Source organism: Pantherophis guttatus, chromosome 4, assembly GCF_059756535.1.
Source record: "Pantherophis guttatus breed Tessera chromosome 4, ASM5975653v1, whole genome shotgun sequence".
Classification (NCBI taxonomy): domain Eukaryota; kingdom Metazoa; phylum Chordata; class Lepidosauria; order Squamata; family Colubridae; genus Pantherophis; species Pantherophis guttatus.
Window position 1 is genome coordinate 105,239,774 of NC_142066.1, and position 15,524 is coordinate 105,255,297.

At 35.9% G+C, this 15,524-nt stretch overlaps 1 protein-coding gene across 3 annotated transcripts in view; it reads right to left on the minus strand.

Annotated features, from left to right (window-relative positions):
- Nucleotides 1-15,524, minus strand: part of CNOT10 (CCR4-NOT transcription complex subunit 10) — a 57,453-nt gene that overhangs the window by 40,797 nt on the left and 1,132 nt on the right. For 2 of the 3 annotated variants that reach the window (XM_087892530.1, XM_060685825.2), the window contains exons 2-6: nt 13,899-13,990; nt 13,037-13,198; nt 4,848-4,998; nt 4,366-4,508; nt 1,353-1,436 (exon numbers count right to left, since the gene is read on the minus strand). In XM_087892530.1, the coding sequence (XP_087748656.1) occupies nt 1,353-1,436; nt 4,366-4,508; nt 4,848-4,977 (357 nt within the window). In that variant the 5' untranslated portion in view covers nt 4,978-4,998; nt 13,037-13,198; nt 13,899-13,990. The remainder of the gene's footprint in view (nt 1-1,352; nt 1,437-4,365; nt 4,509-4,847; nt 4,999-13,036; nt 13,199-13,898; nt 13,991-15,524) is intronic. The other variant, XM_060685826.2, reaches the window with a different exon arrangement.

Here is a 15,524-nt window from a genome sequence, read left to right on the forward strand (position 1 = left end):
TCGCTGCTTGCTTTGAGATTCCCTCGCAAATTGAGCTTCCTTCTTTCACCAAAAATCACAGACTTACTCTTTCTTTAGGCTCTTCTCTTCAATTACAGTTTTAGGATATTTTTACTCACTTCAATGACACAGTCTATTACATATATCCTTGCTTCCGCATCATCTGTGACTAGTCATGGCCTCGGGTCTGCCATCTCGCAATAGCAGACGCTTTCACGCCAGGTTTAAGGGGTTTCCTTTTATTGCAGCGGGTGATCGCCTTTCACCTCCCTATCCCCCAGGCTTCCCCTTTATTTTGCATGGCTCTCCAGGCTCTCCGCACCCCGAAGAGTCCCCAATCGTAAAAAAATCAGAGTTAAAGGATGGAGACCATCCTCTTTCCTCTGCACTGCCACAATATTGCCACCGGAAGTCCTGCAGCATATTTTAATGCAAACTGATAATCATCAGCCCAGCGTCCTAATTTTGTGAGCCACCACACTCCAAGACATTGATTAACGTATTTTTCAGAGTATAAGACGTACCTTTTTCCCCCCTAAAAGGGGGTAAAAATTTAGGTGTGTCTTATACACCGAATGTAGCCCCGCCCACCCACTGGCCCCCACCCTTTGGCCTCTGCCTCGCAGCAGTTACCTCCTTGCAAGCAAACAGCAAGAAAAAACAGCTTTCAGCTTCAGCAAATCAGCTTCAGCCTCCCAACTCTCAGCTGATTTGCTCTCAGCTGTTTTGGGCAGGGCTCTGCTGCTTGCTGCAAAGAGGTAAATTGCTGGAGCAGATTTTTTTTTTCCTTGTGCTAATCAAGCTATTCTGAAAACGAAAATGAAAGTAAAGCAGGCTGTTTGCTGTTTGTTGCAAGGAGGCAAAATTGCTCAGATACAGAGGTAGAGGGAGATTTCTTTTCTTTTCCTCACTAAAAAAGGTAGGTGCGTCTTATACTCCGGTGCGTCTTATACTCCATAAAATACGGTATTTCCAAAATATTTGCAACTTTGCTGGGTAAACAACACAGGAATCACAACCAGATGAGCTAATTCTACTTTAGTGTAAAGCTAGATTGACAGAACCTTGCAAATTTGAAATTACATTTCTCCCCCTCATCCATGGTTTCCTTTAAAGCCTGAGAAACTAGGGAGGGAACCTCTTGTCCCACCCACTATCCAGCTGTGAATTATGCTGTTTTTTTAATCTGATCATTCTCTTGGTAGCATCTCTGCCCTATTTCCCAAGGTCCTTCCACATACTACTACAATACAGAGAGATCTACAAAAAGAAACTCATATATACCAACTAACTGTGGGTAAATTTCAAAATGCAGTTTCTAAAAGAAATATTTAAGCAGAACCCAATTTTACCTGATGTATCTTTGATTTTGCAGCTTCTGTTAGAGTTCCGCTTTCAGTCTTGTTGTTGGTTTCTTTACTAGCATTATTACCTGTCTGATTACAAATCAAAAAATGAAATAGTTGCTAATTTTGGAAACCAATGAGTATTTGTTAAATTAACCTTACATTGCATAATTCCTGAAACTGATATATTATATTATATTATATCTCATTTTTGCATAATTGAAAAAATAGGATATGTCTTACTCAGAAGCTCAAATTATGACATATGTTCCGTGTTTCCCCAAAAATAAGACTGAGTCTTATTTTCTTTTCGGCCCCAAAATAAACACGAGGTCTTAGTTTGAGGTGGGGGGATGTCTTACCCACTTACTTTAGGACCACCACAGCCTTACCTCCCACGCCGCTGCCCGAGTTCTACAGCGGCTTGCGACCACTCATAGCGCATTGCACCAGTGCCACCGCTCACGGCAGGAGGCTGTGTGGTGCACTGTGCTGTTGTGTGCACGAGTGGTGGCACCAGCGCAATGAGCCTCATAACATTCTGTTGCAAGTGGCGGCACTGGTGCAACAAGCCTAGCAGTGTTCTGCCATGAGTGGCACCACTGGCACAATGTGCCACAAGCAGCTGCAGAGGAAGTTGGGCAGCGGCACAACAGGTGTTAGGGAATGAGAGGCCTGGCTGCAGCAGTCCTAAGCTAAGCAGGTGTGGGGTGTGTGGGTCAGCTCCACCCCCGCCCTAGCTTGATTTTTACACCTGCACCTCATACAATCAGATGGTGAGCAGAGCTTAACTAGGGCATATGTTGGGGGTAGGACAGCTGTGAAAATAGGGCTAGGGTTTGTTTTTGGGGTAGGTCATATTTTCGGGGAAACACGATACTGCATTTCTCAACTATATAATCCAGCATGAGTCAAGCTGCTATTAAGGCCTACTTAATAGTAGTAGAGGAAATAAATGTCAGTATTTCTTCATCCTATTGCATCGGTTGATAGTTGTGCAGCAACTTTGTTTAAAGGAATCTAGGCCCTCTTGGGAAGGGGTGGTACCGAAGCCTACCTACAAAGGTTGTGAATTATATGCTGGACCTCTGCTGAATAAAGTTGCTTGAATTCACCCTAAATTGGACTTTAGGCTTGGTGTAGGTGTTACGGAAGTGGCCTGAGGCACAATGTAATTTGATTCCTGGGAGAACTTTGACCTTGTTAGTCTTGATGAAGTGAGTAAGGTTCTCATGATAATCAGCTTGACCATCTGTATATTAGATCCATGTCCTTTCTGATTAATTATGCCTTCCAGGAGGTGACATATAGTTGGACTTTTAACAGTGGTAAATATTTTGAAAGACAAAGTTGTCTCCCTTATCTCTTAAGAAGGCAGTAGTTTGTTCTCTCCTCAAGAAGCCATTGCTAATGGTACCAAACAATGTTTATCCAGTCTTCAAGTTCTTTTTTTTTTAGAGAAGACTGTAAAGGTGGTTGTTATGCAACAATTTCAGAGAACCCTGGAGGAACTGAATTATCTGGATCCCTTTCAATCAGGATTCAGGCCTTAATAAGGGCCAAAACAGCATTGGTTGTACTTGTAGATGATCTCTGGCAAGAGTAGAATGAAAATGGTTCATTCATCATTGCTCTTCTTGACCTCTTGACAGTTTTTGACATTATCAATCATGGTACACTTCTGGATCAGCTTTGGAGGTTGGGAGACCCTCCTTCCTTCCCCCCTCCCTCCCTCCCTCAATCCAGCCTATGGTCTCTGCTTTGTGAGGTTCAGTTCTCTCTCCATTCCTGCTTAACATCTCCAGTACATGAAACTGCTGGGTGAAACTGTCTAATGGCACCGGTGAGATTCTACAATCATATGCTGATGATACCTAATTTTACATGGCTGTCCAAGTGATGCTGTGGAGATTCTTTCTCAGTGCCAGAGACTATGGAACTTTGGATAGGGAGCAACAGGTTTCAACTGAATCCTAACAAGACTGGGTGGTTTTAGATGTTAGGTCTCATTTCCAGGAACTTTCCATCTTTAATTTTGGGTGGGGCTGCACTACCCCAAACCAATCCAGTACACAATTTGGAAAGTCTCCTGATCTTATGGCTTTTGTTTAAGGAACTTATGACAGCTGTAGCTAGAAAGGCCTTTGTACAATTATGTGTTCTGCGCCAGCTGTACCCATTCCTAGACCTGTTCATGGACATTCAGGCCTTGATCATCAGCCAAATGGTCACTGCAATGTGTGTTACAGGGGGATAATATTGAAAACCATTCAGATGCTATAGTTAGTACACAATGCAGCTATGTGAACAGTTATGTGTACTCCTCAGTCAGTATATATTATATCTGTTTCATGAGTTGCATTAGTTGATGGTATACTTTTGGGTGTAACTCAAGATGCTCATAGTAATCTGTAAAGCTGGGTTATTTGACAGACCATCTTTCCCCAATTATATCTATCCATCCCATTTGGTGAACCACGGTGGCGCAGCGATTAGAGTGCAGTACTACTTCTGCTGACTGCCAGCTGCCTGCAATTTGGCAGTTCAAATCTCACCAGGCTCCCATCCTTCCGAGGTGGGTAAAATGAGGACCCAAAATTGTTGGGGGCAATATGTTGACTCTGTAAAACCGCTTAGAGAGGGCTGTAAAGCACTGTAAAGCGGTAGATAAGTCTAAGTGCTATTGCTATTGCTATTAGTCTAGCAGGAATAGCACACTACAGATCTCATCTATTAGGGAGTGGCGTCTGGCAGGGCTCAGGAAGAGAGCCTTTTCTGTCATGATGCTGCTTGCCCTGTGGAATGTCCTTCTCCCACAGGTCAGACAGGCCCTGATCTTGTCAGAATTTTGTAAGGATATAAAGACACTGTTCTCTCCCTAAACCTACACACACGCACACAGAGTTGTTTTTTCACTGTTTATGTTTTCATGACTTTAACATTAGCCATCAAGTTAACACATTGAAATAGATGTCCATATAAATTTACACTTATAAATAAAATAAATAAAAATGAATACCTCAGCTTTCCCATTTTTGTTATTGTTGCCTTGTGAAACCATTTTTTCCAGGACAGCAAGAAGATGCAAGGCTTTCTCAGCTTGACAAGTCAGGAGATATAAATCAACTAGTAGAAAACATACTGCCTGTGCAAATTTTTCCTCTAAAAAACACACAAAAGATATTCCAAACATTTCAACATATGGGATATACTTCTGACAAATTACCCTTGCAAAGATTTAAGCTTCTCATACAAGTGTTATATAGTAACTATCTGCTCAAGTGACATCGTTATAAGAATCGAAGAACAAGATGTTTAGAACACTTGTATATTACTGAACTTTTCTTGACTAAACATGTATTTATATTACAGTACTTATTCTAAATAAATTGCATTTGTCAATTGTAATAAGTTTCTAAAATATCAATAAAGAATGAAGAACAACAGTCATATAAACTGAATGAATGAATAAACAGACTTCTTCAGTTGTTATAATCTTACCAAAAGGTTCAATAAATTGATAAAGTTTCTCCCCAATTATAATTGCTTCAGTGTACTGCCGCAGATGATATAAAATAACAGCTTGATTATAATAGAGCATGCTGTTTTCAACATCATCTAAACCATCCATCTCCTCAACAGCCGAATGAACCTGTTGGGAGGGGGAAAGAAAAGGAAAGAGATTCAAATATATCTCTGTTGACTCATTTTTCAACCATGATTATCAAGCGACAATTCTGTTGCATACCTCAGACTCTACTACAAATGGATTCAAATATTGTAAATATAACTGCCTAGTTAAAACATTGCTTAACCATTAATTCTGCTGAAAAGACCTGCTTAAAAGTAAGGGCAGGATACAGTTAACAATTTTTGCCTCTGCTTAACTAACTGAAAAGGGACACGGTGGCTCAGTGGCTAAGACACTGAGCTTATCAATTGAAAGGTCTGCAGTTCAGCGGTTCAAATCCCTAGTGCCGTGTAATGGGGTGAGCTCCCGTTACTTGTCCCAGCTTCTGCCAACCTAGCAGTTTGAAAGCACGTAGAAAAATAGGGAGACTTCTGGAGTACCGTCATGCTGGTGCGGTGCAGGGAATTGGAATCTCCATTTCTCCTGCCCAATTTTCTGTGTCTGGAAGCCAATAAGGGCAACACAGAACCTTGAGGAGGACAGTGAATGAAAGGAGATAGCCCAGAGATGGTGGAATGAAAGGTGATCCTCCACCAAGGAGGGTGGAACCCCCTGAATCCAGCGTGGAAGAGATCGGCTGTCAGAGCCAGGTCCAGAGACAGGGCGACCCGAATGGAAAATGAGGAAGCAGAATAGTGAGAACAAGAAGCATCAGCGAAAAGAGTTTTACAAGAGGCAAAATATCTGAAGTGTCTCAGAGAAACTGTAGAGGTGGCAGACGAGAGAATAAAGTAAGTCTCCAAAGAGGAAAAAAGCGGCTCCTTAGCAGTGGGAGGGGAAGGAAGATTGGTGGAGAGTGAATGATTTGCGAGCGGTGCTGAGAGAGATAGGATTGTGGATAGTGGATTGTGTATTGGATTGATGAGAAAATCACAAAGGAAAGCTGGAACTGGGATTGTGGCTGTGAGGAGGTACTGAAGGTGTTGTAGGTGGTGAACAGGTCAGAGAAAAAAGAAAGTAAAGAATAACCTTGGAGATCGAGACGGAGGAAGTGATAGTGACTAGGCAAAGCTTCCATCTTTAAGCTTGGAGAACAGGAGGAGGGGAAAAAAAGGAACTGTGAAAGTGATTGAAGAAGAAAGAACGTTGATTTACAGGAAAAAGACTTATTGACTGGAGATATTAAATCAACCAATATACTGACTGGTAAAGGATTACCATACATTTGTAAGAGATTGGAAATTTATAGTTAATCCAATTTTTTCTTTATGTAACTCTGGAACTTGTTAGCTAAGATTTAATATAGATAATACTAAATATTGTTATATAATTTTTACTATATGTGATTCACCTCCCTTCTTCAACATTTGATGATCCACCCTATTGTCTTAACTTTGACTTCCTTTTCTTCTAGATATTAATAATTTAATTAATTTAATAATAGGAAATACATCTACTTTCTCATTGTATAGACCTGAAATTAATTGTGAACTGATATTATTGATAATTGCTATTGCTATTGATATTGAAAATCCCGTATTCTATATTGATTTAAGATTAAGAAGAAAGATTAGAAATAGAAAGAACTATAGATACAACTTGTGGTAAAATCATAGATATATATGGTATTGTGGAATATCCTTCTACAAAAAATTAAAATGTCAAATACAGCTACAATAACAAAAACAATAAAAAAGGGGTCACAACCCCTGTGACAACTTCACCTGCAGGGCAGAAAATAATAACAGATATGCCATCTACTGAAAAATTAGGAACAGCAGCAGTTGTGCAAAACATGCAGACCTCTTTTAATATAATTCAAGAGGTCATGATGAAAATGCAGGAAACAATGCAAAAAAATCATGAAGAAATGCAAAACAATCATGAAGAAATGAAAGGGGATATTGGTGAGGTGAAGGGAGACATAAGAAAGTTGGATGACAAAATGGAAAAGATTCAGGAATCAATAGCAAACAATGAACAAAAAATAAATGTAATAGATACTAAAGTAGAGAGAACCAAAAAGAAACTGGAAACTGTAGAAGAGAGATGGGAAATGGAGAAAAAGGAGCTGGAAGAGACAGTGACCTGTCTTGAGTTAGAGAGATCATCCTATTACTTAAGATTTCAAAATGTGGCAGAAAACAGAGAAGAGGATCTATATTAACTAATAGTGGAATTACTATCAGAACCCCTACATATAGATAGACAGGAATTAGGGAACAGTACTGATGAGGTTTACCGAATTTATACAAATTATGCAAAAAGACATAGACTACCACGTGAAATTCATGTCAGAATCACAAAAAATCAATTTGTGACAAAATTTATAGAAAGACAAGGGAAGACAAACTGATGTTTAAAGGGAAAGAGATCATAATATTAAAACAATTACCCAAAAGAATTTGTGAGCAACGGAGGAATTATCAATTCCTCTCTGCTAAATTGACTAATCATAGAATCATGTTCCAATGGTTAATACCAGAGGGCATGTTAATAACCTGAGAAGACAAAAAATAAGAATAGATACAGTAGAAAAGACTCAGGAATTCAGTGAACAAAACTTTGCAGAGGAATTAGAAAGTAGAGAGGAATTAGAATCCAAAAGTTAAGAAGAAAACGAATCAAATCGAGGATCGGAAGAGCAGTTAGAGACCGGAAACCAATACAGAGAGGGTGAAAGAACAAGACAGCAGAGGGGAGTACCACAAAAAAGGGAAGCAGGAAGGACAAATAAGTAATGGAGGAGGAGGTGAATTTAATATCAATCAACATAAATGTATTGAATGCACCAATAAAACGAAGACAAACAATTACTAAACTCCAAAAATTGAACATGGAAATAGTATGCCTACAAAAAGTGCACATTCCAAAAGGGAAAAGTGGTTTTTTGGAAGACCCCAAATTAGGGAAATTATTTGTAGCATTGGCAGAAACAAAAAAAAGAGGGATAGCAGTTTATATAAAGGAAAGGTTAATCCCAAACAAATGTATGCAGATAATGAGGGAAGGACATTAATGATTGAAATCTCAATAAAACAAAAAAGAATATTACTCGTAGTCATTTATGCACCCAACATACATCAGAGAGAATACTATAAGTTACACAGAAAAATAATAGAATTAGAAGTAAATAACCTATGCATAATAGGTGACTTCAATGCGGTGGCAGACCCTAAAAAAGACTACAAAACTGGAAAAAAGAAAAATCATGAAAGGAAAATATTACCACCCGCATTTTTTGAATTGGCCCAGGAATTTAACTTAAAAGATACATGGAGAGAAATTAACCCACAAAAAAAAAAACAATATACCTTCTTCTCTAACTCCCAAAAATCATGGTCAAGGATAGATATGGCATGGATGGACCCAGAAACAGGGAAAGAATTGCAAAAATAGAAATTGAAGCTAATTCCTGGGCAGACCACAATCCATTAAAAATCAGTTGGAAAGAAGAAGTCAGGAGGAGAGGGAGATGGACCATGAACCAAAGGATAGAGAAAGAGAAGAATTTTATTCAATACTCAAAAAAAGAATTAGGCCTGTTTTTTTAAAAAAACTGGAATAAAGAAACTACAACTCAAAATTTATGAGATACAACAAAAGCTTATATAAGAAGTTTATCGATAGCATACACAATAAGGAAAAATAGAAATAAAAAGAATCAACCCACAGAGCTCCAAGGAAAATTAGAAAAAGCAGAATCTAAATTACAGGAAGAACCCCTAAACCAAGAAATCAAAGTAGAGAAAGAGTTAATTAAACACAAATTACAATTAATAACTCAAGAAGAAGTAGCACAAAAAATTAGACCAATTAAACAAAATTATTTTGAAAATGCCAATAAGCCCAGAAGATGGTTGGCTTATAAATTAAAAAAAGAAAAGAAAAAAAATTAATAAAACAATTAGAGGATGAGGATGGAATGGTGCATCTACAGGAAGAAAAAAAGAAAAGTATAGCAGTAAACTGTTTTCAAAAACTATATAGTTCAGAAAAAATTAAAGAGGAGAATATTCAGATATCTTCAAAAAAGGAATCTTCCAACAATACCAGATATAACAAAAGAAATAGTAAATGAGGAAATAATGAAACTGGAGATTCAAAGAGCAATTCAAAAGCAAAAAAATAATAAGGCTCCAGGCCCAGATGGAATTCCCACTGAATTTTATAAAACATTTTAAGAGTCGTTAGAACAACTGCTATTAGAAACATTTAATGAAGTACTGAAAAAGGCCAGGATACCAGAATCCTGGAAGGAATCATTAATAACTCTCATCCCCAAAGCAATAGTGAACAACAGAAGATACAGAATTATCTACCAGTCTTGTTGCTAAATGCTGACTACAAAATATTTATGGCCATAATAGCGGATAGAATTAAAAATATACTGAACGAAATTATACATTCGGACCAAAATGGATTCCTACCCAACAGATATATAAAAAATAATAAGAATTATCATCAATGCATTAGAATATTACAAAGCCCACCCAAAAAAATAGGTAGCTGTGGTTTTCTTGGATGCACAAAAAGCTTTTGACAACTTAAACTGGGACTTTATGATAAACCAATTAATAAGAATGAATTCTGGAGAAAAATTTATAGACACGATTAGAGCCATATACAGTATACAGAGAGCAAAGATAATAATCAATGGGGAACAAACAGAAAGTTTTGAAATACCTAAAGGAGTAAGACAGGGTTGCCCACTGTCTCCTCTTGTTCATTCTGTCTGTGGAGACATTAATGTCCCAAATTAGATATAATTTGGAAATAAAGAGATTAAAAATTAAATCACAAGAATATAAGGTCCAAGCATTCACAGATGATCTGGCATTTATTATTGAGGAACTTTTAGAATCTAGACCTATTTTACTACAAGACATAAACCAATTTGGCACAGTAGCAGGATTTAAAATGAACAAAGACAAAACTAAAATATTGACTAAGAACTTAAACAACAGAGTGAACAACTAGAGGAGGAACTGGGAATCTCGAGAACAAAGAAAATTAAATATTTAGGAATTTGGCTATCAGAAAAGTGTACTATTATAAAGAGGGATAATTACGATACACTCCTATTACAAATATGAAAAGATTTGGATAACTGGACTAAATTACCAATATCATTAATTGGCAGAATTTCAACGATAAAAATGAACATATTGCCCAAGTTACTATCTTTATTTCAAACAGTACTAATAACATTAGGGAAAACTTTTTTTGAACAACTGAACAAATTGACATTGAAATTCATATGGTCGGGGAAAAAACCACACATTAAATTCAAATTATTGCAAGATAGTAGGAAAAAAGGAGGTTTCGGTTTACCAGAATGGAAACTTTACTATCAAGCGGCATCCCTAACATGGCTCAAAGATTGGATACAATTTAAAAATAAGCGGATATTAACGATAGAAGGCCATGACCTTCAACTTGGTTGGCATGGCTTTTTATGGGATGGGAAAAATAAATCACACACTTATTTTCAACGTCATAAGGTAAAAGATGCACTACTGAAAATATGGGAAAAGATTAAAAAGAATCATTATATGAAAGTCCCAGTTTGGTTGTCTACAATGGAAGCAATGATACATCCAAATACCACAGACCTAGATAAAATGGTGAGATATGCAGATTTATTAGACACAAAAGAAGAATTAAAATCAATACAAGATTTGAAAAAACAAGGAATAAATTTGGAATGGTGGCCATATTTACAAATCAAAACTAGATTTAAAAAAGATAAGGAACAATTTGGCATAAACAGGAAATAACTGGAATTAGATAAATTAATATTAGGATCAGAAATTACCAAATTGGAAGAAGAAACAGTAAAGGAAATGATGATAGGTTGGGCTAGGAATTTCGGACATAACATAGAACTGGATAAATGGGAAAAATTGTGGAAGAAAAATTACAAATTGACCGTGGCAGAATCATACAAAGAAAAAAGCTATAAAATGTTTTATACAGTAGGTGCATCTAGACTGGCAAAAACGAACCCCAATTTATCACCTCAATGTTGGAGATATGGTCACAAACTAGGGACATACTACTACTACATGTGGTGGATGTGCCCTAAGGTGAGGAAATTTTGATATAAAATTAAAGGGTGGTTGGAAGAGATTATACTCCAAAAGATAAATTTTAAACCAGAGATGTTTCTCCTAGGAATGATTGATAGAAAAATGGAAAAAAGTCTCTATTATATTATATTGCATATTCTAACGGCGGCCAGAATTACTTTAGTGCAAATGTGGAAGTCGACCAATACACCATCAGAAGAAACAATAATAAAGAAAATCCTTGAATGCGCCAAAATTGATAAATTAACTATGGAGATCAAAGAAAGAGAAGACTCGGATTATTATAAAGTGTGGAATAGGTTTTATACATGGTTGGAAAACAGAAATCAAATTAAGAAATAAGAATATAAAGTGAAATTTGATATTAGCATACTGGATATGAATGTAAATAATGACCCTGCTAACAAAACAGTTAATTATGAATATTTAAAAATAAAGAGAAGAAGCGGGAGAATAAAAGCTAAAAGTAAAGACAAAAGTCGATGCAGAAAGTTGTAAAATTGTATATATCTGTAGTTAGTATTGTATTTTAACGTCTGATGTGTGTGTGTGTTTTTGTTTTTTTGCTATTGTGTGTTTTGTTTTAAAATGTAAAATATTCAAAAAAAAAATTTTTTAAAAAGAAAAGATAAATAGGGACCACCTTTGGTGGGAAGGTAACAGCGTTCTGTGTGCCTTTGGCATTTAGTCATGCCGTCCACATGACCACGGAGACGTCTTTGGACAGCGCTGGCTCTTTGGCTTTGAAACAGAGATGAGCACTACCCCCTAGAGTCAGGAACGACTAGCACATATATGTGAGGGGAACCTTTACCTTTACCTTTTTAACTAACTGAAATACAATAAACATTTAGCATATGGTAAGTGCTGTTTGATTATAAAATATTGATAGTTTTTTTTAGGGAAAGTAATGATTTACCAACAAAATAAACTAAGTAAATCTGAGGTGGGTTTCAGCAGGTTCTGACCAGTTCTGGAGAACTGGCAGCGGAAATTTTGAGTAGTTCAGAGAACCGGTAGTAAAAATTCTGACTGGCCCCGTCCCCATCTATTCTCTGCCTCCCAAGTCCCAGCTGATTGGGAAGAAATGGGGATTTTGCAGTAACCTTCCCCTGGATTGAGGAGGGAATGGAGATTTTACAGTATCCTTCCCCTGCCATGCCCACCAAGCCATGCCACGCCCACCAAGCCACACCCACAGAACCGGTAGTAAAAAATTTTGAAACCCACCACTGAAGTGAATCATTTCTAACACAATGGAATACAATTCAAGTATATTTTAACACAGAGATCAAGAGGTTTGAGACTCAATTTTGCTTCTTAATATTCATCATGCAGAATCAAATTCATATTCTTCAGATAGCCTTTGAATAGCATGTCAGACAAAACAGTATTATTGCCTGAGAAGTACAAGTCATTACTGATAATGATTTGTAATTATTCCCCTTAATAATTTCCTTTAAACCCTTAAGAAACTTTAACACTTTAATAAGACTAGCAGCCCACCATATCCATAACTATTTTCTAATGTTCCATGGATTTCAGTCTTAGACATCATTTATTTATTTTTGTACCTTTAAGATAGTCTTGACTCCTAGCAACTCCCTGGATAAAAAGTTTTATTGGAAGATTCTTATTGGAAGATTTTCAGAAATGGCTGGCTTAAGGCATAAGCAGGACTAGAACTAATTGTTTCTAGCCTGGTAACTTCAACCACACTGGCTGAATATTGGCTCTCATTATTATTTGCAATCCATTTATTTTGATTTGTTCAACTATATCCAAATAGCAAAATAAACTAAATATTTTCCAACCCTGAATAAAAAAATTGAGATTGGTGATAGAAAATGTAGAAATTAGAAATTACAATTTTTTAAAAGAAAAAAGAAAAATAACACTTTGCCTAACACAAGAAACCGAGTACTAAAGTTTAGTATAAGTGATTAACTCAGCAAATAAAGCACTACCTGGTTTTTCAGTTGATTCAGTGTTTGTTTCAAATTATCAGTTGTTGTTTGATTACTTTTACAGAATTCTGCTACTGCTATGTTCAAAACTATTTTGTAATCATCTTTGTTTATTTCTTGCAAGCAGCTAAGGTGTTGTAGACAAGTATCATAGTTTCCAGCCTATAAAATTAATTTTAAAAATACAAGAAATAAGCAGATATGTTTTAATACAAATTAATCAATAATTTGAAATACTAAATATCTTATAATTACGTATATACATTGCCTGCAATTAATTTTGTTTCAATGGGATTTAAATCCATTGTGGGGCCATGAATATTATACCTGCTCCATAAAAAAGCAACAACTTACCTGCTTCTATTAAAGTTATGTACAAGATGGCAGAACATACTGCAATAAAACATGTTAAAATTAAAGAAACACAGCATCTTTCAGTTTTCCTGGATAAACCAGGCAGGAAACATGAATAGATAAGCTAATTTTATTTTACTGTAAGGTTACATTAACAAATTTTTGCAAGTCTGAAGGTACAAACTCCGCATAGCTACTTTTCATTGCCTGAACAATTAGGGCAAGTCTTTCCAAAATTTCTTCCTCTGACCGTTAATCCATTGGGAGCTTCTGCTTCTCATCTGATTGTTTCCCAAATAGCTTCTCTTCCCTTTGCACTCCCCACATATCATTCTTTTCTTTCACACATAGAAATTTAAAACATAAGAAACCAATTGGTAAATAAAAGCTAGATACCATGTTTTGATTTTCCTATCAATACACTTATTTAATTTGCAGAAAATGTGCTAAAGAATCTTTCACTTTCGAATGCAGTAAGCAATCTATATTAAGTCAAGAATTATCTTACCAAAAAGGCTTGTAGTGCACTGTTTGATAACTCTTTCTCTTGATCTGTAATTCCAGAAGTACCTACTCCTTCATGTTTCTCTGTTCCCTGATCTACAAAATAAATGTTAGAAACAACAGTAAATCTACCTAAAATGTTAAGCTATTTGTTTATTCAATGTGTCAGTCTAGACTCCTCCAGTTTTCATGGCAACATTTTTGAAGACATTTTTTATTGTTTTATTTCTAGGACTTGGGACAGCCCAAGATCCCTTCTGTGTCTTAGGCAGAACTAAAACCCGGTTAATAACCACAATAAACTGACTGTACTGAAATATTTTTAACCCTGTGAAGATTCTAAATTCAATAAATCTAAAATATTCCTCAGTAATATTTTCAATGATATTCTCAGTTTATAAACAGTTCAATATTTAAGTTATAGGTTGAACAAGTTATCCAAGATCACTCTAAAATTTATTGGGACAGTGTATATGGCATATAAAACCTGGTGCAGATAAAAAGACATCTAGCTAAATCTACTGGATGATTGGTAATAGCATGGAGATTTCCAGGTAAACAGCAATAGCTATTTGACTCTTCTCACACTATAGCTAAAGTAAGTGGTACCCGAAAGAAATTTCTAGGCTGAGATTTAATTATTCTAGGAATAAGTAATTGATTGGTTGACAATTTCAGAGTTCTAAAAACATAGACCCTGCAAGCTATGGTTGCTCACATCAGCCTTAAAATTCACAGGACAATAGGTTAATTGCTTCTGATATTGCTCATCTTCATTTTAGCTTGCTTTGCAAGATATGCTATATATAATGTGTATTAGGTAGAGCAAGCATTTGTTTGGATGTTCAGTTACATAAAATTCTTTTACTTATACTGAATATTATTTTTTTAAAAAACAATCTAGTTCAGTCTATAGATAATTGTATTCTATAGATAATTCAGTCTATAGATGCAAGGGTAAAGTCAACAGTCTTTCTATACATCAAATTCTTTATTCTATTATTTTTTTAAAAAACAATCTAGTTCAGTCTATAGATATTCTGACTTAGTATCACTGCAATCAGAAATATACATGATGCAAGGATAAAGTCAACAGTCTTTCTGTATTGCAACTAGAGATTGGGAAGATATGAAATATTTAATTTAATTTAATATTTAAATTTATATACCGTCCTTCTCCTGAAGGACTCAGGGCGGTGAACAGCCATAGATAAAAAACATAGAATACAAAATTTAAAAACAATTTAAATATATATTAAGCAATTTGGCCCGACAGTTAAAATCCCCCATTTAAAATTCAAATTTAAAATTACACCATATAAAAATAGAATGCAGCTACTAATATCAAGAAAATAATTCATATTCTGCTAATTCATATAGACCACCATGGAGAGCTGGTCTCACAAGAACTAATATGAAAGACAAAAGTAATGTACTATTTTGTATTCTTTATATTAGATTTCTATTTATGAAAAAAGCCAAAATGCAATGGAGAGACTCCTACTGCCCTGTCTGAAAATATACAGGTAATCCTTGATTTATAACTACAACTGAGCCCAAAGTTTGTTGCTAAGGAAGGCAGTTTTTAAGTGAACCATGTCCCATTTTGCGACCTTTTCATCATAGTTAA